This window comes from Mesocricetus auratus, unplaced genomic scaffold (genome assembly GCF_017639785.1).
Source record: "Mesocricetus auratus isolate SY011 unplaced genomic scaffold, BCM_Maur_2.0 Super-Scaffold_100033, whole genome shotgun sequence".
Taxonomy (NCBI): Eukaryota; Metazoa; Chordata; class Mammalia; order Rodentia; family Cricetidae; genus Mesocricetus; species Mesocricetus auratus.
In genome coordinates this window covers 13,621,259-13,647,776 of record NW_024429213.1, presented here as the reverse complement: position 1 = coordinate 13,647,776, position 26,518 = coordinate 13,621,259, and the positions used below count along the sequence as shown (strand labels likewise).

General features: G+C 49.4%; 2 protein-coding genes across 4 annotated transcripts; one reads left to right on the top strand and one right to left on the bottom strand.

The window, feature by feature from the left end:
- Window positions 1-364: 364 nt before the first annotated feature.
- On the top strand, window positions 365-16,338 carry Foxp3 (forkhead box P3). Of its 3 annotated transcripts, none has more exons than XM_021235961.2 (12): window positions 365-494; window positions 6,879-7,103; window positions 7,623-7,727; window positions 7,825-7,963; window positions 8,334-8,421; window positions 8,499-8,603; window positions 9,368-9,455; window positions 9,587-9,667; window positions 12,470-12,620; window positions 13,256-13,332; window positions 13,739-13,840; window positions 13,995-16,338. In XM_021235961.2, the coding sequence occupies exons 1-12, from the start codon at window positions 438-440 to the stop codon at window positions 14,136-14,138; spliced, it is 1,362 nt and encodes a 453-aa protein (XP_021091620.1). In that variant the 5' UTR covers window positions 365-437; the 3' UTR covers window positions 14,139-16,338. The 3 variants fall into 3 exon arrangements, with proteins under 3 accessions (XP_021091620.1, XP_021091621.1, XP_005085145.2); XM_021235962.2 differs by having other exon boundaries at window positions 384-616; XM_005085088.4 differs by lacking the exon at window positions 365-494 and having other exon boundaries at window positions 6,697-7,103.
- Ccdc22 (coiled-coil domain containing 22) lies at window positions 14,938-26,518 on the bottom strand. The gene is made up of 17 exons (XM_005085089.4): window positions 26,346-26,518; window positions 25,045-25,222; window positions 21,709-21,841; window positions 20,749-20,855; window positions 20,548-20,614; window positions 20,273-20,451; window positions 18,501-18,695; window positions 17,868-17,930; window positions 17,573-17,692; window positions 16,978-17,097; window positions 16,778-16,894; window positions 16,578-16,679; window positions 16,386-16,493; window positions 16,043-16,138; window positions 15,809-15,868; window positions 15,657-15,731; window positions 14,938-15,298 (listed from the first exon to the last, which is right to left on the bottom strand). Exons 1-17 carry the CDS (start codon window positions 26,393-26,395, stop codon window positions 15,185-15,187), a joined length of 1,884 nt encoding a protein of 627 aa, XP_005085146.1. The 5' UTR covers window positions 26,396-26,518; the 3' UTR covers window positions 14,938-15,184.

Below are 26,518 nucleotides of genomic sequence, written 5' to 3'. Positions count from 1 at the left end.
CTCTACCTACCTCGGGATGCCTTTGTGATTTGAGTGATTTTCCCTTTTTTTTCTGACTCTACACACTTTTGTTTAAGAAATTGTGGTTTCTCATGAGCCCTGTTATCTCATTGATACCTTTTACCTCTGTGGTGAGGGGAAGAAATCATATTTTCAGATGACTTGTAAAGGGCAAAGAAAAAACCCAAAATTTCAAAATTTCCGTTTAAGTCTCATAAGAAAAGAATAAACAAAGCGAGAGAGAGAGAGAGAGAGAGAGAGAGAGAGAGAGAGAGAGAGAGAGAGAGAGAGAGAGAGAGAGAAACTATGAGAACCCCCACCATGTGATTATCAGCACACACACTCATCAAAAAAAAACTGGATTATTAGAAGAGAGAGGTCTGCGGCTTCCACACCGTGGTTTTCTTCTCGGTATAAAAGCAAAGTTGTTTTTGATAATGTGGCAGTTTCCCACAAGCCAAGCTGATCCTTCTCTGTCAGTCCACTTCACCAAGGTGAGTGTCCCTGCTCTCCCCCGCCAGACACAGCTCTGCTGGAGAAAGTGGCAGGGAGATAGCAGTGGGGGGTCAGGAGCCCTCTGGTCCAGCTGGAAACACCTAGCCACTGTGAACTCCAGGTAAGGACTTTTGAAACTAATACTACTTATCCTAAATGCCAGATAGGTGGGGCAGTCATTCCTCAAACAGGGGCAAAAAGAAGAAAGCTGATTGATGCACAGATGGACAGGATTTTTAAAACATGTCCATCAACTGCTGATTTCTATGAATGCCGGAGCGTTGGGCAACTCAACATGTTGTCCAGCTGGAACTGGAAAGTTGAACTGCATCTCTTGTTTCTTTCCTGGTGATGTTCCCCACTTCTTTTCCTGTCTCATTCTGTTTCTTTGTCGGTCTCTGTCTTTCTCCCTTGAATGCCCACTCTCTGCCCACGTCTTTCCAAGGCGCTGACTATATTCCTCTTTGTCTCTTCCATCCTGACCACCAGTGTTCCGTTTCTTTCTCCCACTTCTCTGACTCTCTTGGCTCAACTTCCTTCCCCTGCTTTTCCACCCAGTATCCAGCACAAAGATTTGTACACCACTGGCACTTACTAGTAATGGCTTGAGAGCTCTGTTTTCCAAAATGGGCATCAGTTCTGTTTGTCCTAGGAGGAGGAGGATTGTGAGCAGGCAGCCCGTCTTAGCATTTCATTGACCTTTTGCTTGTGTCACATAAGAGGACACCCTCTGGAAAGGCACTTCCCAGCATGGTCAAGCATGGTTTAGCAAAGGACTGTGTGACTGTAACCAGAATCCATGTCCATGGAGAACAGGCAGTTCAGGACTAGGGTGAGCTAGTCACTGCAGGCTTAGTCCTATGGCACTGCGCCTGGTGTACGGTAAGTTCTCACTGTTAGGTAGTATTTTTTAAACAAATTAGAATCATGCTGTATTTTGGGTTTGTTCCTGCTTTATTCAATCAATACCATTTTTGTAGCATACCAAAAAAATGAACACGTGATCTTTTATGTCCGCACACTCTGAATTGCCTGAATTAAGTACTGATAGTTGGATATTCAGGTTTCTTCAAATCACAACTGACTCCTTGAATCCTGGAGAAGAAGGGGTGTGCATTTTTAAGGGGTTTTTGTTGTCCTTGTTATTCTCTCTGCAAATTGCTTTTCCAAATATTGTCTTGTTTTATGTTGTTTTTATTCAAGCCAGTCTTAGGTGGCTGTTACCATTTTTAATAATCATTTCCCATCATAAGAGAAAATTATAACATTGTTAGATTTTGCATTCTTCGGTGGCTTTTAATGACTCTTGACCTCTTGTGCTTTGCAAAAAGAATTGGGTGATCATGTTCTTACTCCTAATAGAGTGCTCAAGATTTTTTTCTACAGATCTTAATTTGGAAAGGATAACTTTCTATTGCCTATATGTATATAGAAAACATTTTTTCCAAATTCATCATTTGTAGATATGTGTATTTAATCTTATTTATTTACTTATTTTATGGGTATGCATGTTTTGCCTGCATGTGCACCGTATATGTGTGTGATGCCCATAGAGGCCATAAGAGGGTGTGGGATCCCATGGGATTCCAGTTACACATGGTTGTGAGTTGCTACATGAATGCTGGGAGTTGAAGGAACCTCCTTTGGAAGACCAACTAGTGCTCTTAACCACTGAACCACCTCTCCAGCTCCCTTTGTGTGCATTTTGTTATTTTTATTTTGAGACAGGGTCTCACTGTATAGCCCTGGCTGGCCTAGAACTGACTATGTAGACTAGGCTGACCTCACACTCACAGAAACCCACCCATCTGCCTCTGCCTCACGAGTACTGGGATTAAAGGCACACGTCACCATATCTGACTATCATTTGCTTTTTTTCTATTTATTGTGCTTTGTAATTCACGTGTGTTTTATGTATTCAGATTACTCTTTTCTCATGTGGCTTCTGTCTATGGTTTTGTGCTTCAAAAGTATTTTGTCACTTGAAAATGAGATAACAGTTCAGCCCATATTGCCTTCCAGTCTCCTTTATGGCTTCATTTTTTCCACTTACTAGAGGTCAAAAGTGTGGGTACTGGAGCCAGACTGTCTGGAACAACCTACCCTCACCTCAAGTCATCTGTGGGAATTTTAACCAGCACGTCACCTCTCTGTTCCTCCGTTTCCTAGTATGTTCTGTGATGATTATAATAGTACCTACCTCAGAGACTCTTTCTGATGATTGGTGCTTAGCACAGGGCTAAACACACAATGATAGATAGTAAAATTTATGTCTTCACTGGGTCTGGAAATTATTCCACAGCACATGATGATAGTGACATTTCAAGTGGGCAGAGAGGTACTGGTGGGAAAGTGGACTGATCGTTGTACCCAGTCACTTGATTTTCTCATAATTGTCTCAGGAGCATTTGTTAATCTAGCTTGCACTATTCCTCATGTTGAAATGCTGCATCCATCACAAATCCCATTCTCTCTGTGCATAAGTCTATGCCAAAGCTTTCTATTCTGCTTTGGTCCTTAGAATCTGTTCTTGTACAAGGCAAATACTATTTTTCTGATGTTGCTTTGTTAAACAATTCAATACCAGCCATGGATGTCTCTAGTACTTAGCGGCATTAGTCCTCCAGCCAGATGCCAGTGATTATTTGGGTCAATCCTCTCTCTATCTCTCTGTCTCTGTCTCTTTCACTCTTGTTCTCCTTTCTCTGTCACCATTTCCCTAAAAAGCTCTCATTGTCTCTCTCTGTGATCTATTTCTGTTCCGTCTCATGTCTCTCACTCTATATCTCTGTCTTCACCTCTCTTCCACGTGTCTTTATACACACACACACACACACACACACACACGCACACACACACACACACACACACACACACACACACACACACGGATGGATGACTTACCCTCAACACAGGACAGAAAGACCCTGGCCTTTGTATGATTTACCTCAAACACAGGACAGAAAGACGCTAGCCTTTCTCCACCCCATACTCTTAGCAGGCCTCACACATATGTTGTGTCAGTTAAACTCAAGATCAGATCTCAACTTCTCAGTGAGACCTTGACTCTGACCATCCCCCATGGTGACCTCAGCTTGTCCCTTGGTACCTAGGAGGCAGCCATCAGACCTGAGGTGTCAGTCCCTCTTCTGCCTTGTCACAAGTTGGATCCAGATTTGAGCAGGATGGCCAATAATCATGGCATGGGGTCAAACCTCACAAATTCTGGCCTGTGTGAGGCCCTGAGTCTCATGAGTTGGAAGCCCTAGCTGACCAGAGAATAGTAACAATGGAGGCATCTAAGTAAGAATGTGTCCTCAGAGTTGGTGCTGGGTTCCCAGGGACTACTATTCTGAGGTCTTTCCAAAGAGCCTAGTAGTGTACTCTTTCCATGAGTCCCATCTCTGGCAGAATGTTATGATCCGGGGAATGATAGGGGGGCTGACGCCATATTGTAGGTGTCTATCAGTCAGACATTTTACTCAGCATTTTATATGTACTAACTTTGGGAGATGGTTCCTGTTACTGTCTCAAGTTAGAAAGGAGGGCAAAGCCTGGCCTGCAGAGCAGGGCAGAAGGGGGTCCTTCCAATCCTCTGCCTTTACAGAGATGGGGGGAAGCTGAGGAGAACTTGCTGACATTCCAGGCCCAGAAAGAGGCCTTAGAGTGTTTTAGGCTTCCTGGCCTTTAGGTGGATCCACACAGTGAGAAGGTGAATCCATGCACCCCTACAAAGTCTGTGTTCTTGAGATCCTGAAATCCATTGGCTGTAAGAAATGAGATCCTATGGTTCTAGGTTTTGGTAACTACACAATTTGTAGACCCAATGGGTCTCAATATCCATGAGGCCTGCCTAACACTGACCAAACATCCAACCTTGGACCCCTCTGACGCCCAAGAAAGACAGGATCTACAGAACTTGGGGTTTACATGGTGGCCAGATGGACGTCACCTACCACATCCGCTAGCACCTACATCACGCTACCTGGGCCTATCCGGCTACAGGATGGACCAGCCAGTTCTCGGAACGAAACCTGTGGGGTGGGTTGTCTGCCCCCTTCTCTTCCTCTTTGTTGCCGATGAAGCCCAGTGCATCCGGCCGCCATGACGTCAATGGCAGAAAAATCTGGCCAAGTTGGGGTTGTGACAACAGGGCCCAGATGTAGACCCCGATAGGAAAACATGTTCTATGTCCCAGAAACAACCTCCATACAGCTTCTGAGAAACAGTCAAAAAGGGACGCCCCAACAGACAGTGCAGGAAGCTGGCTGGCCAGCCCAGCTCTCTAGGTCCCTACTACCACTAGACAGACCATATCCAATTTAGGTCCCCTTTCTGAGAAGGTACTGAAGATTCCAGGTGTCATACCAGTTCCAGACATATTTAGGAAGGAGAGTTCTTCTAAATTCTGGCCAAACATCTAGCCTGCTTTAAAAGTGACCATGGTCCACCCATGAGGGCTAACCCACTATGGTGGAAAATTCTGCTCACCAAAGAATACACATTTACTGGGACTGCTGTAATGAAGTGTCACAAACTGGGTGAATTTCACAGCACAGTTTATTGTGTCACAGTACTGGAGACTAGAAGACCAAGATCAAGATGTCAACAGGGTTGGCTCCTTCTGTAATCTACTGCTGGCCTTCTAGTCTCTGACTGTTTTCTTTGCTCTCGTGGCTGCCTGTCTTCATTCAGTCTTTCGCCTCCTCATCTCATCGCTGTTCGATGAAGCCCATGTTCTCAGCCTCCACAGACCCAGACTCCTGATTCTCATGCTAATGTTTTAACCCACGAGACACTGTAGTTTTAAACTCCTACCAGTCAGTTCTGACGATCCCCATGACGTGACACCAATGAAGCAGTTGGCTTCCAGAACACTTTTGTGCTCCCCTGGCTGTTTTTTGCCCAACACATGTAGTATAGTAGACTAGATAATGGCATATACACATGCACATATATACAAAGCAGGGAGTTATGAACTATAGACATGGATACATACTTCCTAGAGAAAGATATGGAGACATCAGCCTGGAATGGTGACTTCCAGCACTTAGAAAGCAAACAGTTCAAGGACCACCTGGCTATATAGTGAGTTCCAGGCTAGCCCACGCTACATGAGATCCTATCTAAAAAGAAAAGGAAGTTCCAGGTTATGAAAAGACTGTAGAATTATGAACCTGGGGTATCCTTTAACTAAAAATCCCTTCATTAGACCCCTTTAATTAAGTCACTTCAAGATCTGGTGGCCTCTCTGACTAGAACTATAAGACCCTAAAAACCAAAAGCCATGCTCCTCAGGAGCTGTAAGGTACTGGGGCTCTGCAGAGGGGCTTGGGTCACCATGCAGGACTTTGAGGAGGAACACAGAAGACAGGTGTGGCTAGGGAAAAACAAGAGGCTGCAGGAATTCCAAGCTGGAGGGGCAGAGATTGGGACAAGTAGGGATGAGGCTAATTTGGGGAGCCCCCAAGGTCCCTGGATCAAGAAATCCTATCCCTCCTTTTTCTGGCACCTGCCATGTTAACTCCATGCAGGACAAAAGCCCTGAGCTGTGGCCCTGAGCTCTGCTGTCCTGAATTCCATTACCTACCTACATATCTGTCCTCGCATCTAATGCTTACCTTTGCATATCGCCACATCTGACTACCATCAGTGCAAAGTCTGCTCTTTCATCCTCCATCTCTGGTAACACCTGCTTTGTCATAGCTGCTTATGCCAAACCCCAGAAGTCATCTTGACCCTTTCTCCCATCTCGTACATCTAAGCTTCCAGCAACTTTTCCTGACTCTGTCTTCAAAGGATACCTGATATCTAGCCATTCCTTACCAGCTCCTCTGCCATTATCCAGGTTGGTAGCAGCAGCATTGCTTGCCTAAACTATTGCAGTAGACTTCTCACTAGTACTAAGTTCCCTGGAACCTTCCCTCTCATGGCATCCAGCTGAATCTTTTGAGCTCATGCCCAAGTCACTGGAATAAAATAATGAGAGTCCACGATAAGTCTCAGCAGAATCAGCAAAGACTGTGGCCCGTGAAGAATGCACGGGGTACCAGAAGGCTGAGGCCCCACAAACCAACTCCCCATTGTCCCACAATCACAACAGGACTGTGTGGCATATGCAGGCAAGTCAGGTGCTAGACATGTACATGTGGAAGATAAACATGTATCTGTGTTATATACATACATACATACGTACACACACACACACACACATCAGTGTATGTGTGTAAGAGATGAGGGCTTGGGTATGTTTGTGGGGCCCTTTGGGATATGCCCTAGCCAATACCTGCTCTGACGAGAGGCTATCTGTATGATTCAAATGGATGAATGTCTTACACCACTCCTGGAATGCATATGACTCCATTCCACTGTTGTTCCTGCAGCCTGCCTCTGACAAGAACCCAATGCCCAACCCCAGGCCAGCCAAGCCTGTGGCCTCTTCATTGGCCCTTGGTACATCCCCAGGAGTCTTACCAAGCTGGAAGACTACACCCAAGGGCTCAGAACTCCTAGGGATCAGGGGTCCTGGGGGAACCTTCCAAGGCCGGGACCTGCGAGGTGGGGCCCACACTTCTTCCTTGAACCCCCTGCCACCATCACAGCTGCAGGTGAGGCCCGGGGCCCAGAATGGGGCAAGCAGGGTGGGGTACCTGGGCCTATAAGTGCCGACCTTTACTGTGGCATGTAGCAGGAGGGGGGCTGGCTGGGGCACAGGAAGTGGTTTATGGGTCCCAGGCAAGTCTATGACTTATGCAGATGTTGCAGGGCCAAGAAAATCCCCGCTCTCCAGGCTTCAGAGATTCGAGGCTTCCCCCACCCTCCCAATCCTTGTCCCAAAAGGAGATCTTATTATGATCCCATGGGCATAGCCATGTGTCCTCATCTCACTGTGTCAAGAGGAGATGGCTGGAGCCCAGGAAGGTAAGGTGACAGCGTTGGGGCCAGCTCTACCGCTTTTAACTGTTTGATATTGGTGAATCATGTCTCTACGAGCCTCGGATTCCAGTGTGTGAACTGGATGCATTACCGGTCCCTACCATGTGGAGCTTTAGTGGAAAGCTGGGGAACGAGACACAGGACTGTGAAGCTGAGGCTGGCATCTCATGGCATCTCTCTTCTCCTTCCAGCTGCCTACAGTACCCCTAGTCATGGTAGCACCCTCCGGGGCCCGACTAGGCCCCTCGCCCCACTTGCAGGCACTTCTCCAGGACAGACCACACTTCATGCATCAGGTATGGAATCGAAACAGGCTGGGAAGAGGGAACAAACAGGAGAACTGTGAGGCAGAGCCCGAACCAGCCTGAGCCATGGTCCATATATGTTCCTCAGCTCTCCACTGTGGATGCCCATGCCCAGACCCCTGTGCTACAAGTGCGCCCACTGGACAACCCAGCTATGATCAGCCTCCCACCACCTTCTGCTGCCACTGGGGTCTTCTCCCTCAAGGCCCGGCCTGGCCTGCCACCTGGTAAACACTTCAGCTTTCTGCCCATGGCTTCACAGAACCGCCAAGTCCTCAGATTTTTGAATATACACAACGCAAACTTTTCTGAGGCCTGGAGGGGTCTTAAGAGTCATGAAAACTCCAACCTCCAAAAACTGTCAAGCTTAGAACCTTGAAGACATAGAATGTCAAAAATCACAAATCGCTGCCATTACTCAAAATGTCATTACTTACCAATGGCTGTCTTTAGGCTGCTCTGTCAGAAGCCCTGCTCTGTAGGAACAGCAGAGTCCTATGAGTCAGAGTCTTCAAGGTTCAGGGAAGGTACAGGCCTTCTGGGACAAGCTGCAGAGCCTAGCCTGCAGCCCCAGAAGTACCCTGACTCTACTCACAGGGATCAATGTAGCCAGTCTGGAGTGGGTGTCCAGGGAGCCGGCTCTACTCTGCACCTTCCCACGCTCGGGTACACCCAGGAAAGAAAAGTAAGTCGGCAGTGTTGGGCAGAGCCCCTTCTCTCCGCCCATCCCTCAGCTGACACCCTGGATTCTCCCACCCCCAGCAACCTTTTGGCTGCACCGCAAGGATCCTACCCACTGCTGGCCAACGGAGTCTGCAAGTGGCCTGGTTGTGAGAAGGTCTTCGAGGAGCCAGAAGAGTTTCTCAAGTGAGTAGCCTGACCCTACTCATGGGGTTCTGGTGTCTGAACAGAGATCGGGACTGCATATCTCAACTCAGAATCTACTGATGATAAGAAAGTAGTAAAGGTTGACACTTCATCCCTCCCTGGTTCTGTGATCTTGGGCAAGTTCCTGGATTCTCTAGGCCCAGATTGTCTCATTGGTATGATGAGACATAATAATAAAAGTATATGCTGATAGTTATCTCCGTGTGATGCACAAAGGAACGAAGGCCTAACAGAATTAGGTGTCAATCGAGCTCACACAGGTCCTGTGTGACGGATGTTGCATATGAACTCAGGCAGCCAGGCTCCAGAAGCCACACTCCTAACTGCTTTGTCCTTCTTCCCATCATGCAATGTACATTATTGAGCCTTGAATTTCCGCCCCTCTGGATGACTTAGCTGTTTCCCCTTGGCTTTATATCTGCCCCCTCCCTTTCTGTATTTTGCTAATCATACCTAACTCTTGGCAATGACGTATGACCTGCATAGCCAGGCCTTTGCATAGGCTGAACCCACCATCTCCCTCTTACCACCTCCCTAATAGCCCAGGCCTGGAAGCCAGCAGTTGCTGAAGAGTGTGTTTAAGGCAGTGCAGGTGAGAGAGAGAGACAGGGGTGTTGTTGAGTGAGGGAAACTGAGACTCTGAGAAGAAATCTCCCAAAGGGTCTAGGCTGTCCCTAGTGGTACACCAAGCCGAGAGGCCTGACACACCATGGTCAGCTATATGGAATCTTCTCCTTGCTCAGGCACTGCCAAGCAGATCACCTCCTGGATGAGAAGGGCAAGGCGCAGTGCCTCCTCCAGAGAGAAGTGGTGCAGTCTCTGGAGCAGCAGGTGATGCCTGCAGGGCGTGGCTGAGGGGAAAGAAGGATGTGAGGGAGGGCCCTCCAAGGGAAGGCCTTTGCGCAGTCACAGTTGTGGCTGAAGACCAAGTGGAGGCCTCACTCTGATGTGTATCCTCACAGCTGGAGCTGGAAAAGGAGAAGCTGGGTGCTATGCAAGCCCACCTGGCCGGGAAGATGGCACTGTCAAAGGCTCCAGCTATGGTGAGTACCCCAAGTCCCGAAGCAGAAGACTTCAACTGCTGGGGACAAGAGAGACACCCTTAAGGTTGGTCCTTCTCACATGCAGGTCCTGGCCACTCCCACCTCCTTAATATGCTTACAACCCTCTGACCTTGTGACCCCAAAACACCCAGTCCCCAGGTACTTTGCTGATGTGAACTTACTCAAGTCTCCTACTACAACAGTGGTAGCCACCGCTGTCATCCTAATGAACAAATGAAGAGCACTGAGGTCAGGAAGACCTAGTTGACTCTCCCAAATTCACAGTTGGATGCTAGGGGATCCCATTCAGGCCCTGCTCACCCCCAGCCCCAGCATCTATGGCTTCCTAGCATGCTCACTCCTGCATTGTAATCAAGATGCCCCAATGCTGCTTACAGCACCCCAACAGAGCCTGCAACTGACAAGGGGGTGGTGCCCTCAAAAGCACTGACCTCACTGGACACGTGGTGTACACCTGTAATCCTAGCTACTTGAAGGAGGATCACTTGAATCCTTGAGTTCAAAACCAGCCTGACCAACACAGAGACCTTGTCTAAAAAAAATACTGGGTTACTACATCTAGCCATGATATGAGGGTTTGTGCCCAGTCTTATTGTATCAGAAACAGAGGAAGAGTTGATCTGGGGGAGAGGGGATGTGGAGGGAGGGACTGGGAGGAGTGGAGGAAGGGAAACCTGTGGTTGGGATGTAATGTATGAGAAAAGAATAAAAGTTTAAAAATTAAAGATGCCAGGCGGTGGTGGCGCACGCCTTTAATCCCAGCACTCGGGAGGCAGAGGCAGGCGGGTCTCTGTGAGTTCGAGGTCAGCCTGGACACAGAGCAAGTCCCAGGACAGCCTCCAAAACAATACAGAGAAACCCTGTCTCAAAAAACCAAAAAAAAGTTTAAAAAATACAAAGAACCAGGTGGCAGTGGTGCACACCTTTAATCCCAGCACTCAAGAGGCAGAGGCAGGTGGATCTCTCAGTTCAAGGCCAGAACTTGAACTCAGAGTGTACAGAGTGAGTTCCAGGGCAGCCAGGCAGGGCTATACAAAGAAACCTTGTCTTGAAAAACAAAAACAAAAAACCAGAGGTGGGGTTGTGTTCAAAGGGAAAGTGTTTGCCATACAAGTAAAAGGTTCTGAGTTTGGATCCCAACACCCACACCAGATGCAGAATAGTACAAGTCTGGAATCCCAGTGCACTTAGGTAGAGACACAATCACTCAAAATGCTGTACATGGTAGCACAGGCCTTTAATCCCAGTACCCAGCACCTAGGAGATAGAGGTGGTCAGATCTCTATAAATTCAGGCCAGAGTGGTCTTCGTAGTGACACCTGCCTAAAAAAACAGAATCATCCCAAACTCAAGGCTCACAGGCCAGGTAACCTAGCATAAGCAGAGGCATACAACAAGAGATCCTGTCTCAAACAAGGTGAAAGGTCAGGACTATTACCCAAGATTCTTCTCTGATCTCTACACATGCATCAGCACTTATACACATGCAAACATGTATGTGTATACACATCATACATACATACAGGTGACATATAAATATAACCAAATATGTAGATGCAAATTTTAAAATAAACTGAGGTTGGGGAACTGGAAAGATGGATCAGGGATTAAGAGAACTTGCTGCTCTTCCAAGGGACCAGAGTTTGATTCCCAGTATCCACATGGCAGTTCACAACTGTCTCTAATCCCAGTTCTAGTGGATCTGATGCAATTTTCAGACCTTCACAAGCACCAGGCACGCACATGGTGCACAGACATGCATGCAGGCAAAATGCCCCCACACATAAAATATTCTTGTTCATCTAAAATAGAAATGGAATGGAAGGTGGGTATAACTCATACCTACAATCCAAGCACTCCAGAGGTAGAAGCAAGAGGATCAGGAGTTCACTGTCTTCTTATGACACATAATAAGTCAGAGGTCAGCATGGGCTACATGAGACCCTGCCTCAGAAAAACAATTTTTTAAAATAAAAATAAAATGGGAACTGAGTGGTGGCTTAGGCAGTAATCTCAGCACTTGGGAAGTTGATAAAGCAAGCGTGCTCCAAGTCTGAAGCCATCCTGTGCTACATAGTAAATTGCAGATTAGCCTGTACTACAAAGTGAGACCCTACATAGATAGATAGACAGACAGACAGACAGATAGATAAAAGTAAAGTGGAAAGTGGCTGTGGTGGCGCACAACTTTAATCCCAGCACACGGGAGGCAGAGGCAGGAGATCTCTGTGAGTTCGAGGCCAGCCTGGTCTGCATAGTGGTCTACACAGATAGATCCTGCCTCAAAAAAGCCAAACTATAAAATAAAAATAGAAGCCACATGTGTGGCACACACTCATAATCCAAGAACTCCAGAGTAGAGTTCTGAGGATGGAAGGTACAAGCCCAGCCAGAAATATATAGTGAGCCTGTCTCAGAAAAAAAGTTAAATAAGACAAAACTAAAATGAATAGACAAAGCATGGTGATACATTCATGAGGGAGAGACAGGTAAGCTTCTGGAAGCTCCAGGCCAGCCAGGACTACATAGTAAGACCCCCGTTTCTTAATAATAAATTTTAAAACAAAATAGACATAAATATGAGAGTGATTTTTGGGAAGGAAGCAGGTAAGCAGTAGGGGAAGGAAGCGGGGTTAAAATGGTCTGTATGTATTGCATACATGTGCAAAATTGTACAAAACCACTTTTAATTAATAATAAAAATACAAAAGTTTTAGACAGGATGTAGTAAAATGAAAAGCTTAAGGCTCTCAATCACCACTCTCTCCCAAATCCTCCCAGGCCTCCGTGGACAAGAGTTCTTGCTGCATTGTAACTAGCAGCACCCAGGGCAGCGTTCTCCCAGCCTGGTCCAGTCCCCGGGAGGCTTCGGACAGCCTGTTTGCCGTGCGGAGGCACCTCTGGGGAAGCCATGGAAACAGCACCTTTCCAGGTCAGTGTAGTCTGCACCCCATCTGACGACCACAAGCTCCTAATACCGACTGGTGCCAGGGGGCACAAAGGAGCTCCCTTTCCCCTCACATGCCCACTGAAAGCTGGGAGGAAAATGCACCTGAGTTTATTAGGCCTAGAAGCTCCAGTCCCGTGTATTTTGGGGACTGGAGCCATGTCTCACCCACTTGGTATCTGCTACTTCACTTGGTCACCATGACGGAGGGACCTTGCTAAATAACTCCAAAGAACCTCCCTTCTTCCCCTCCTCAAGGGGAATCAGGTGGAGTCATCCAAGCTCACCCAGCCACTCCCACCCGCCAGGCCTGGGTTGTGGATGCACCAGGAACCACAACTCTGCTATCATACTGGCTGCGCCCCCTTGAACTGCTTACATGCCTTTGATGTGCAAGTTACCTGTCTGCAATTTGGGGAGAGCTATTTTGGCAAGAGCCGTGCAAGAAGAGTCAGCTTATGGCCAGTACTCCATAAACAGTACCTCTGTGCGATCATAGGACGCCCCCCCCCACCCTTGGTGCTAACAGTAGGATTTCAAGCCTTGGACTCACGGTGGAGACAAAGGCAGGACAGAGTGAGAGGAGGCCATAGGGCCTGATCTATCCCAACCCTCTGCAGAATTCTTCCACAACATGGACTACTTCAAGTTCCATAACATGAGGCCCCCTTTCACCTATGCCACCCTCATCCGATGGGTAAGCATGGCAGCCTAGGCCTGGCAGCTGGGGGTGGGGGTGCTTGCCTCCTACACCGCTACACCCCTCTGCACCAAGAGTGGAACCCTGCATTAGCAAACCTCAGCCCCCGAGGAGCCCAGAGATGTGATCCTTCTTGATAGCTTCACCCCAGATCTCTCCCTGAACCTAAACTACTACCACAGGCAAGTACAAGCCAAACTGTGACACTAAAAACCACCCTTTCCATTGTCCACCCCACTACTAACTTCATCCTTGCCTCCCAGGCCTCACTCCAGTGTCTCTCCTTCCCCTCCCTTGACCCACACAACTACACACCTATCCCAGGCAGAGAGCTTAAAGTAGACTCCCCCCTCGGGCACAGTTCTGAGGAAACATGCTCACTCCATCTGACTCCAACTTCCAGGCCATCCTGGAAGCTCCAGAGAAGCAGAGGACACTCAATGAAATCTACCATTGGTTCACACGCATGTTCGCCTACTTCAGAAACCACCCGGCCACCTGGAAGGTAAAGTGCCTCTGTGGGGGCTGGGATGGCTCCAAGGGTGGTTAAGCCTGGGCTGGACACGTGGGAGAGGGGCAGGTCAGTGCTGAGGCCCGCTGAACTCACTGGATGACTGTCCACCCCATCTCTGCCTGGGGTCCTGGTCCTCCTTCCACAGAATGCCATCCGCCACAACCTGAGTTTGCACAAGTGCTTTGTGCGGGTGGAGAGTGAGAAGGGAGCGGTGTGGACCGTAGATGAGTTTGAGTTTCGCAAGAAGAGGAGCCAACGCCCCAGCAAGTGCTCCAACCCTTGCCCTTGACCGCAGAACCAAGAAAAACAAAAGATGGACAGGGGCCAAAATATGAAACAGAGGCAAGGAGGCAAGTCCTGGCCACATCTACGGAGCCCAGGCAATGATGTTTCCACTGTCTTGCCTATAGGGCCTCTGCTCCCTAACTAGCTGCCCTCCTGGATCATAACTTCTGACTTGAAGCCGAGGGACACCAATCCCAGCCCAGCCCCTATCCCCAACCTATCCCCAAGATGGGCTTTCCAGCCAAACAGCCCTCACACCCAGCTATACATACAGCCTGCCTTGGCCACCCTCAAGTGGGAAAATGGCACAGACACACAGTCATAAGCCTGTCCCCTGGACTCCACCCAAACCCTGCAACACAAAGAGCCTGCCTTGGTACATTCATCTGCCCCCAAAGTGCATCGCCCTGCAGTCTCACATGACTGCAATCCTACTGACTCATACCAAAGCACTCACCACAACATCTGGAACCATGGGCACCATCACACATATGTATACGTACAGATCCTTGCATAACAGCAGCCCTGGAACCTTCAAGATTGCATCCCAGAAAAGCATATGGGCATAACTGATCATACAGTCTCGTGCCATGCCCCAAAATAGCAAGTCAGACACAGCTTGTCGGAACTCACACACACACACACACACACACACACACACACACACACACACACACACAGCTCCCTCCCCTGTTATCTCCTGAGTTCTATGAATACACACTGACTCACCAAAATTTAGCCCATGTCTCATTTGCCACTGACCCCGGTCCCCTACCCCAAGCCCCAATCCATGCCTCAGCGTGGACCATAGAAGAGCTTCTCTTTTATTTGGGATCCAAGACCCCTTGGTCCCCAGTACCCATCCAATAAACTGTGGTCAAGCTAGATAACCCCGGATCAAAGATGGGACCAGATAAGCAGGCATCTGGGGTTCAAATCCCAGCAGGAGAAAGCAGGGGCCAAAACACAGGAAGTGCTAGAAGAACTACTTTGGCATTGTCTCCAGCACCCCCAAATCCTGCCTGTGGCTAGGACACTTCCATTAGGGCTCTAGGCCTCCCGGACCCGGCTCAAGAGGCTAGCATTCTCCTGGCGAAGGGCTCGGTAATCCTCACAGATCTTCTCCAAGTTGCTCAGAGTCTTCTTGCCCATCTCTGTCTCGATCTAAGACAACATGATACACACATCTTCAGCATGCATGGCTAATTTTCCAGCCCCTGCTCACCGCCCCTCTACTGTGCTAGTCTCTACTCCTCCCATCCCTGTAACAGTGGCCTGCCCCTTCCCACCACCAGGTCTCTGTGTATGTCCTTCCCTCCACCTAAAGCCATAGCTTTCGCCATGGGCTCTGGGAGGCAGGCGTGAGAAACCTCAAGCTAGAAGCCAGGGCTCAGAGTAGACTAGTTCCAGGTCCCGGGCACAGCCTCTAGCTGGAAGATGTCTGGTTTCACAGACTCTCAATGTAAAACAAGGAGCTATCCCCTGGCCTGCCTCCATTCCCTTTCCTATTCCCAGATCTCACCTGCTCCTCCAGGTCTCGAATTTCCCTCATGATGGTGCCTGTGTCCTCAATGGTCTGGATGAGCTGGCTGCAATTCTGGAAACGACAAGAATTTAAGGCTTGCACCTGTGCTAGCCCTCTACAGCCAGCCCACCAGGCCCATGCTCCCTCACCTCATGCAGGGCAGCTAGATATTTGTAAGCTTTCCGAACAGCATCATCCTTCTTGGCGTCCTGAAAAGACAGAAGGGACCGCAAACCCATCAGCAAGCCATTCCGGCTGTTTCCACTACTCCTTCCCCTACAGAGCCGCCCTACACTACCACCTTCCACAGAACAAAGCTAGACCCAAGCAACAGGCAACAGCCCAGTCCCACCCTCCCCTCCCCAGGCCAGTCTGCTCCATACCTTGAACACCAGTTCGTCAGTCACTGCAAATGTCCGGTCCAGCTTCCCAGAGAGAGAGTTGATTTCCTTTTGAAGTTCCTTTGTGTCCGACAAGATCTGCCAGAAACCAAGGAAGCCATCACGTCTGGGGCATGGTGGCTGGCCAGTGATGGTACTCACGTGCCTGCACTTACATCCAATCAGGGCCTATGTCACTGTGTTGGGGTGGCTGGGGTAGACTGTATGTGTCTATTGTATGTTGGAGTATGCCTAAACAGCTCTATGAGAGACCATAAAGTCCCCGTGTAACTACCCTATGTCTGTCTGCCCATGTGATCCATCCATCAGAGCCACAGTGGCACACCTTAGTGATCTCTTCCTTCTGCTTCCTGATGTTGCCCACAATCTCCAGGATGCGCTGGGTATAGGCCAGCCGGGACACATCTTTTGGCAGAGTCTCCAGCTCTGACACCTAGACAAGAGCATGGCAGGCATGAGAGCCCAAGCCCCACACCCCACCCACCATTACAACCCAGGGTCCTAAAATTGCCCTTACCAGCTGCTTATAGACCTCCTCCTTCCTGCGAGCCTCTTCCGCAGCTGCTCGAACACTCTGGTGCAGCTCCTGGATTTCTGCCAGCCGTCGAGATGATTCCAGCTGCCAGGAAGCCATAGACAGAAGGCAGTGAGCAGAGCTCAGAGACAGTCCCCAGTGGAGGCAGTACACCACTCACAGCCCAGGACGCTGCCACCTACCTCCCTACAGTCCTGGAGTTTTCGGAGGTGGCGGTACTCAGCCAGAAGCGGGACCCGATGTTTCTCCCACTGACTTGCTAGATGAATGACCCGCTGGGCACTACTCTCCACCACAAGCTGGCAGGAGTCAGGGGACTATGTTAAAACAGGCTGGATCCACCCACCCCACCCATCTCAGCCCAACCCTGATCCCAGCCCACCTGCAGCTTGGCGAGGTTAGCAGCCCCATCAGGCAGCAATTCCACCGCCCTGCTCTTCAAGCGTAGGGCCTGCTCCTGCTCAGCCACACTGAGTTCACTCTGTCGACACTCTGTTTCCACCTGGTATACTCACAGCCAAGCTCCCAGTCATATACACGGTATACTCACAGCCAAGCTCCCAGTCATATACACGGCTCACAATCCTAGTGAGCCCATTATGGCCTAGGCCCAGCTCAAGGCCTCCCAGATCACTCCACGGCTTCTAAGACCTTCAGCTCCATACTGACAGCCAAAAGCCCTGAGAAACCCTGCAAGGCCCAGCCCATACAGACCCATCTTGCTCCACTGATGCCCATAGCTGCTGTCCCCCTACAAAGCCTGACTAATGCCCAAATGTGCCTCTAACCCCTATAGGCCCACCAAACCACCAGGCCAACATCTTTCTTTGCCTCACAAGTTCTCCTGAACCTTCAAAATATCAGAGGTCCCTAGCATCCTCCATCAACAAGCCTGGCATCTATAGATCTCTCCGGCTTCTTTCTCAAGGCCCTAGTTTTGACCTGATCCAACCCAAGTCCCTCTCCCAGCCCCTCACCTGCATAAGGTTGATTCCCAGGGTCTTCATGTCAGCTTCAACCTCTTCAATGCTGTGGTTCACACTTGCCAGCTGCTCCCGAAGGGACTCTAACTCCTGCTCTTGAGCTGCCCGTGTGTCCTGGGAAGCACAGGCCAGTCTAGGTGGAGCTACCAAGTCCAGAAGACAGGCAAGAGCCTAGCTGACCTGACTGACTCTCTCTCTCTCTCTCTCTCTCTCTCTCTCTCTCTCTCTCTCTCTCTCTCTCTCTCTCTCTCTCTCTCTCTCCCTCCCTCCCTCCCCTCAGTCTCCTTACCTGTTCAGGCTTCTGGGAGGTGACTGGCACATCTGGTATCTGGGTGACCTGGGCCTGGGGCTCCTATGGGTAGAAGCAGCAACCTGGTTGTCAGTCACACAAGTTCCTTCACAGCCCAGCCTCAAACCCCAAAGCACCCCCAAGCACTGTACCCATGTCCGCTTAACCACTGATAGTTTTCAGACCGTGACTACAGGAGAGTGTGAAGTACCATCTGTAAGTACAGATTAGAGTGGCTGGCCACAAGGGAACCTCCCTGAGGCTAACCCTGACCATCCCAACCCTATAACGACACTGGCCAAAATTCCATGAGAAAGGCAGGAGGTCCTCTGGGTGGGTGTCCAAGGAAAAAAAGATGTTCCCGAAGGAAACATGTTTACCAAAGGAAAGCCCAAGGAAAGATGCAATTTGTGCTGGGAGCACTGCACACCTCCTTACACAAGTCCCACCTATCTGCCCTTTCTCCACTCAAGTCCCAAGAAGCTAGGGGGGCCCTCTGGGCACTCTCTCCCAGTTGGACAGGGCCTACTCAGTGGACACAGGGAACCTGTATGGAATACTGTGGTGTTAATAGCATAGAGCAACCCTCAAGTCAGTGATCAGCACACTCCTTGTTCACACTGGCCTACCCACCAGCTGGAAGGTAAACTTCTCCGAATGGGTGAAGCGGGAGCCTTTGGGGGTGCTAGTCTTCTTCCTAGCACCCCAGGCCTGGAGCATGTCTCCTAGGTCTCGGACTTGCGTCGAGGCTCCAAGTGGGCTCCAGCTTTGACGAAGATGCTCAGCCAGCTGCTTATGCAGTCGCTGCTGTGCAGCCCGGGAATCCTCCTGGGAAGAACACACACGGGAAGAGGAGGGCATAAGGGCCTGAAGGTCCCTAGGACCTTCCCACCCTGCCCCATTGGCCTAGGTGCTCCTCAAGGACAGAGGCCCTTTCTCCACACCTACATTTCTCTCCTCACCCTGCAGAAGAATGGGAGAAGAGAGAAAAGTGAGCCTGAGGCTCAGGAGACAGAAAGGGTGGTGGGCAGCGATGACACAGAACGAAGGGTACCAGGCAAAGGGGTTGAGAGTTCAGGGCACAGGAAGACAATAAGTAAAGGAGAGAACAGAGGCTGATTCAGTGTTGAAGGGTACGAAGAAATCATTCATTTCCTTCAGTATGAAAATGGAACAACGGTTACATAAAAATGTCCCTGTGAGTAATGACACGTCATCTTGACTACTTAAGGTTTGAAAATATGTGACAGTCTGAGTTGGCTAGGATTTGACCCTGAACATGTAACCCAGGGCCTTGTGCATGCTAGACAAGTGTTCTACTGTGGGACTACCTCCCAAACTCTTAGATGTACTCGAAAATACTGGACGGAAAGCTAAAAGTGAATAGAAGAAAGACCAGAAGACAGGAATCATTAGAATAATCTCTCTATATTTGTACTTCAAAATTCCTGTGGCCAATGTAGTGGTGGTGCAGGCCTCTGAACCCAGCACTCAGGAGGCAGAGGCAGGCAGATATCTGTGAGTTCGAGGCCAGCCTGGTCTACAGAGCGAGGTGGAGAACAGCCTCCAAAGCCACAGAGAAACCCTGTCTGTAAAAACAACAGCCAAAACTTCCTGTGAATTTAAAGAAGAGACAGTATCTGGGTGTGGTGGTACATGCTTGTAGTCCCAGCACTTGGGAGGCAGACACAAAGGGATTGTAAATTGTGATGCCAACTTGGGCTATACAGTGAGACTCTGTCTCAAATCGCCCCTAAAAACCAGAGAGGGGGCAGGGAGAGAAAGAACAAGCAAATGACAAGCAGAGATGCAGGGATAGATCGAAAGAGACAAAACCAGAAATGGACAGGGAGAAGATAGGAAGAGGAGACAAGTGGAGAAGCAGATATGGGGGAAGAGAGGACAGACAAAAAAGTGGACAGAGGCGGAGACAGGATGAAGAGGTCGGAGAGGGCAAGAAGGGAAAGGCAAAAGTGGACAGACAGAAAGATGCAGTAAACAAATGGGAGACCTAAAGGTTAAGAAAGAGGGGCAGGAAAACTACAGAACAAGAAAGACAGTAATAGGAGGATACGGTGCAGACACCTAGAGCCAGACAGCAAGAGGATCACTGACAAACGCAGAGACAAAGAGAGGGCTCAGGGACACACCCAGTCCCCCCACACTGTCCCAGGTGAAACCCATGCAGGATCAATACGCCACAATCCCTTTTTCCCAACAGGAAAGCAGGCAAAGGGGAAGGACGTGCTGCAGGTTCCATCCTTCTTATCCATTCTATCAGGCGGGGAACCAGGCAAGTACACACAGAGGAGAGCCAATGAGGAGAAGGACAGAGTGGGGACGATGAGGCGCAGAGGACTCACAGGAGCGAAAGCCTTGGGAGGAGAGCTGAACCCTGGGGGTACCTGGGATGGGACACGGTGTGCCCAGCACACCCGGTCTTCATCTCCCGGGCAATCCCTGCTCACATGCTGGCAGAGCTGGACGGCATGCTGTTCGAGGAGTGAGGCTGCCCTCCGCACAAGCTGGGGCACCTGTGTGGGGGCTGGTAGCAGCAGGGCGCTTGCCTGGAACTCCCGTGGCTCTGAAGGCAGAAACAGTGTCAGTCAGCTGCCCCCATTCAGCCATGCTCACACGTCCTTCCCCCTCCTCACGTAGAGCCACACAACTCCAGCCTCACCTCCTTTGGAACTGAGTTCTGGCAGAACCAACCTGGTGCAGCGGAGTGACTGCTGGAGGGCTGAGCCCTGTGGAGAGAGCAGAGTCAGCCTCCAGAATGAGGCACTAGTGATGGGGGGGGGGAGTCAACAACCTGAGCAAATGGATGAGGACAAAGGCAAGGAGGGGACAAGTCCAGATGGTTAAGAGGTGGGGATCCCACCTGGAGGTGCTGCAGCTTGGGAGTTCGAAGGAGAGGTGGGACCCAGGGCAGGGCCAGCTGCTCCCGGATTTGGCTCCCAATGGCCCGAAGGAAAATAGCCGAGTCACCTACGGGGGTAAGGGGTGGCAGGTAGGGAAGGGGTGACAAGCCACAAATCTGAAAGTCCTGGGAAGCTAGCCATAACACCTGAGCTCTCCCCTCCAGATGTAGATGGATTCAACCAGCATTCTCAATCATTCAACAGCTACTGAGCTTAAGCTAGGTAGGTACCAGTTACCAGGGTTTATAAATATCACTTCAGGGGAAAAAGTGATAAGGTCCCCATCTTCATGGAATCAGCAAGATAACAGAAAAGAAACTTCATGAATAGGACCATTAGGACCATCTATTCTAAGCAGGAGAGAGGATTGCTAAAAGGGGTTGGGATGTTCCAAAGAGCAGCCAGAGAAAGGCCTTGCTGGGGTAACAGAGCAGAAGCCACAGAGAACTGAGGATATATTTAACCTTTTGACACTCTGACATGATGTTATCGCCTTCAAAGTTCATGCTCAAGAACAGCGCAATTGAGTCACACCAAAAAAATCTCCTAACATTTTAAGCAGGTTTATAGTTCTGCGGTGGTCGGTGTTCACAGCCATCCTCTGCTGCATGTGTTAGACTTACCTGGTAGTGAGGTGACTCTGAAGAGATCTGAGGGAAGAATAATCCAGGGACCCAAACACCCTGAGGCTAGCCTGTGCCTGGCACATTTAAGAACACCCATATGATAAGAGTGGAGTGAATGAGGATCAGGGGTACAGGAGGTAAATTGGGGAATCCATTTCCTAGCCTCATGCTACTTGCCTTGTATCCACCCAAGTCTCCCGGAGACACATCCTGCCCCCTACTCTTCCTGCCACCTCTGTCAGCCCTTAACACTAGGAATACAGTCCATTTCCCCAGTCCTGCGGGACCCCCTACCTGCAGGCTGGTCTGCATCCTCAGAGGCATCGGTGGGTAGCCGCTCAGCCAAGAAGAGAAGCAGGTCTCGGAGGTCAGGCTCACTGGGATAGAGGAAGTTCTGATAGCCAAGCTCCAAGGGATAGCCCAGGTCCTGGGGGTTAGCAAGTATAAGCAGATAATGATACTGAGGGTAAGAAGGCAGGTCCCCATTTGCCAAGCAGGGAGGAGCCTCCTGCTCTGGGGGCCCTGGGACTACCATACCTGCTCTGACTCTTTTACCTGCCATCACCCCCTCACTTTCACCCTGCATCGCCAAGCCATCCAGGCCCCAGTGACAGCCACAAAGTCATGATAGTATTACAAGATCAAGAAAAGAGATTAAAGCTTAGCAGGCTTGCTGCCAGTGGTGGCGCACGCCTTTAATCCCAGCACTCAGGAGGTAGAGGCAGGCGGATCTCTTGAGTCTGAGGCCAGCCTGGTCTACAGAGCGAGTTCCAGGACAGCCAAACAATAGCCAGACCCTTTGAGAAGAAAGTCGTGAACCTATCTATCCATTATAAAGGTAGTGCCTAAAAATAAACAGAACTGGGGATGTGGCTCACAGTGCTTGCTTACGTGACCGAGGCCCTGGGTTCCATCCCTAGCACCAACAAAATAATTATCATCATCATCAACAACAACAGGCAAAAAGATCAGCAAACACACAGCTCAGAAAGAAAGGACTCGCTGGGCGGTGGTGGCACACCCCTTTAATCCCAGCACTCGGGAGGCAGAGGCAGGCGGATCTCTTTGAGTTCGAGGCCAGGCTGGACCGATAGCCTCCAAAACAATACAGAGAAACCCTGTCTCGTAAAAACCAAATAAAGAAAGAAAGAAAGAAAGAAAGAAAGAAAGAAAAAAAGAAAGAAAGAAAGAAAGGACTCTCAAGAGTTACAGATAGCTTCAAAGACTACAGACCCTGAAAGCAAACTTCCTGGACTCAAACCCAAGTTCTGCCTCTTACCAGCTGTGTGACCTCAGCCCAGTACTTGTCTGTACTTCACTTTTCTCATGTAAGAAAAAAAATGTACAAGGGCTGGAGAGATGGTTCGGTGGTTAGGAGCAACGGCTGCTCTTCCGAAGGACCTGGGTTCTATTTCCAGCATCCACGTGGTGTTGTCAGCATGTTACCACAGTGCCTAGCACAGAGTATTGACTAAAAGACCACCATTATATGTAATTCATGTACTCTGTCACTACAGAAACTGTATTAGAGGATCAGGATCACACAAGTATAAAAACAACATTCCTTAGAGTTTTGTATCTGACATCTATGATCGAAGAGTTGTGACTGATATGGAAACTCATTCCAGAAGCGGGCTGTTGTGGTAGTTTGAATAAGAATAGCCCCATAGGTTCATAGATTTGAATACTTGGTCTCCAGGGAATGATACCAGTTGAAAGGATCAGCAGGTATGGTCTTGTTAGCAAAAATGTGTCACCGGGGGTGGGCTTTGAGGTTCCAGAAGTTCATGCCAACCAAGGCCAGAGTCCCACCCTTCCTGCTGCCTTAGAATCCATATGTAGAATTCTCAGTTACCACATCTGCCTGTGGGCCACCATGCTCTCTGCCATGACGATAACGGACTAAACCTCTGAAACTGTTAGCGAGACCCAATTCAATGTTTTTCTCCACAACAGTTGCTGTGGTCATGGTGTCTCTTCCCAGCAATAGAACACTGACTGAGCAGCCGTATACAGTGACAGATGCCAAAGCACAGAGGTGGGTTAGGAACAGAAATGGATACCAGAAGCAAGGACATAGAGAGGAAGACACCAGAACACACAATGCTGAATTACAGACCTTTTCTGATCGCTGCTAGCAAACCACGGCTGTTGAGCAGACAATCACATGTACCCCTTGACCAGCGGGTTCTCCGCCCCACACTGAAATCAACATGAGCCACAATATCCATAGGCAGCCAGCGCTGAGAAGGCAACATCAGAGAAAGCCTCATCCCACCACCTGGGTGCTTCCCACTGAGCACACTCCATGCCCAACAGAAGACATAGCTTCTCTCTTAGAAGGCCATCGTCTAGAACATGGCCCCGAACAGGGGCAGACTGATCACTTCATGAGGCCACCAAGAGCCCTAGACAGAAGAATATGAGAACTCCTGACAGCTAGGTGAACTTGAGAGTAATAAGCTAGCTAGGCAGGGCCAACAGGGGTACCGCTCAGACCCAAACTGCATAAGCACTGGTCCAAGGCAAACAGCTGTGATGACCCTGTCCCCTTTGGTCTACAAGGAAGTTTTCAGTGGATATTCTACTGATCTGCCACCATAGACTTAGCAACTTACTGAGTATGCTGGAAGTGTCTACAGTCACTCCATAGCCACAGGCTGCTGGAATGCATGCAGCCAGATTAAGCTATGAGCTGTTCCTATAGTAACTTAGCTTTTGCTTTTTGCATGCTGGAGACCAAATCCAGGACCTCATGCATGTGAAGTACACACTTGAAAACTGAACTACAACCTAACTCAGTTTAGCTTTCACACTCAGTCTGCACAGACAGAAACTGAGGGCCAAACCGGTTAAAAGGCAGGCCCAAAGTCACAAAGACAGTGAGCTACAAGAAAAGGAAGAACTCTTAGGTCTTGATCGCAGCCACTGGACACAGCTCTGAAACAGAGGGGAGGGTGCTTCCTTGAAGAAGCACTTGATTTGACCTAATGGGACCAGCACTTTCGCAACTACGAGAGGCGTAATACAATGTAACAAACAATGTGGAGCAGCACTTTTGCAACTACGAGAGGCGTAATACAATGTAACAAACAATGTTTCCTTAAACAGGACACCTTTCTCTCGGTAACCATCCCTTCCTCAGTTCTATGGAATGAAACAGCAGCTAATCAGTCCTACAGGATGTCCATGTGGTCTGGGCAGGACTAATCAGAACCTTGTTTATTAGCATCTAACTCAACGGAGGTGTTTCTTCAGTACTAATGAGTAGGTAAATGGCTATTATGTGACACTGGGGTGAAATCTTGAAGCCAGGTTTAAAAGATGGGTGCTACAGGTAGTCCAAGTATAAACTGGATCAGCTCATTTACTCCACACAACCTTAGTTTTGTCATCTCCGTTTCACAGATAAGGAAACAGGCATGGAAGGGTTGGGACCGCACAGCGAGTATGAGTACAGCTAGGTAGAGTCAGAACTAGTCATACAGTTTGGCTACAGAGGAAGCAGCTTTAACCATTCATGAATGCTAAGCCACAAAGAGGGACAGAGGGGAAGGCCAAGAGTGTCAAAGAACTTGGTGACTCTGTGAAAAGGGAAGGAAGACTGCACCCTGGGAGGATGGCACTCACCATGCAGGCCTGAGCCAGGCTCATAGCCAGGCGGAACCGAGCAGACATGGCTGGTGGTAGCAAGTGACTGAGGCCAGAGCCCACAGTGGGACTGATCACTCGAAGGCATCGAACCACAGCCTCTACGACCAGCTCAGTGGTGAAAGCTCGCAGAGTCTGCACTTCTGGAGGGACTGCCCTAAAAACGAAAACAGTAGGCCTGAGGAGGAGGAGTTATGGGAAAAATAGCCTTCTAGAGAAGGAAGCACTAGAACCCGGGGTGTGGCGGGGGGAACCCTAGACTTCAACAGACCCTGGGTGTTAGTAACTATGACTTCTACTGGTCCTAAGACCTCAGTGAACACAAATGACCTGAGTTCAAAAATTCCCTGCAATTCTCAAATTCCCCTGCAATTCAACGTTTCAAACCTCTGGGAACTGCAAAGGTGAAATTGCTTCAAGTGGCATAGTCTCCACATTTCTGGGCCCCAAGACACTGTGTTCTTTGCATGGCAAGGCCTCCCAGATCTACTAGGGTTTGAAGAAACTATACAGTAAGAGGTTTAGTTTTCAGAAGTCTCAAATGCCAGGGTCCCTGAATAGAAACAAAACTCAGGCACCCTAAATTTTGGCATCCAGGACTTTTAGGGTCCTCAAATAAATAGAGGAGTCCTTGTGTGTCAATGGTTTTGTTGTTGTTTTGATTTTTCAAGACAGAGTTTCTATGTGTAAAATCCCTGTCTGTCCTGGAACTCACTCTGTAGACCAGGCTGGCCTTGAACTCACAGAGATCAAACTGCCTCTGCCTCCCGAGTGCTGGGATTAAAGGCGTGCGCCACCACCGCCCGGTGTGTGTGTCAGTGTTACCAACTGCTGCTACTGCTAGAATTTGGGGCCCTGGTGTTTTGAAAAGCCCAGAGTGCTTCAAAAGCTAAAGTCTGAAGATCCTCAAGTATCCAGTCTCGGGGATTCTGGAGATTCTGAGTGCTAGTCCTGTGTTGTAAGTTTCTCAGAGTGCAGGTGTCTTAACAGACTCTACATAGCAGGGTCCCAGTATATTAGTGTCCAGACCATACATTTCAGGTCTCAGTTCCTAAGATTCCAGATTTGTAAGGTGTCTGAGTCCTTTGGGTTTACCAAATGTCCAGGTCAAAGGGTTTGGGAGAGCTGTGATGTTAAGATCTAGAGGGGCTTAGGATCCTGTAAGTTGGGGCCCTTGGGTGCCAAGGTCTCGATTTTAAGGTTCTCGGGTAATGGGGGGGTCCTAGGTTTTGGAAAACCGGATGTGAGCAATTGGAGGAGAGTGGGAGCTGCGTACTTACGTGCCCGCCTGCCGCAAGGAATGGATGAGGATTCGATCGGCCTCTTCCATGGTGGAGTCAGTTCTAACTCTGGGGCTGGGTTCAGGATCGGATCAGAGAAAGTGGAGCAACGCTGTAGCAACTGCTCTCCGCGCCCAAGGAGGACAGAGCATCACGTGCCGCGCAAGGAACTT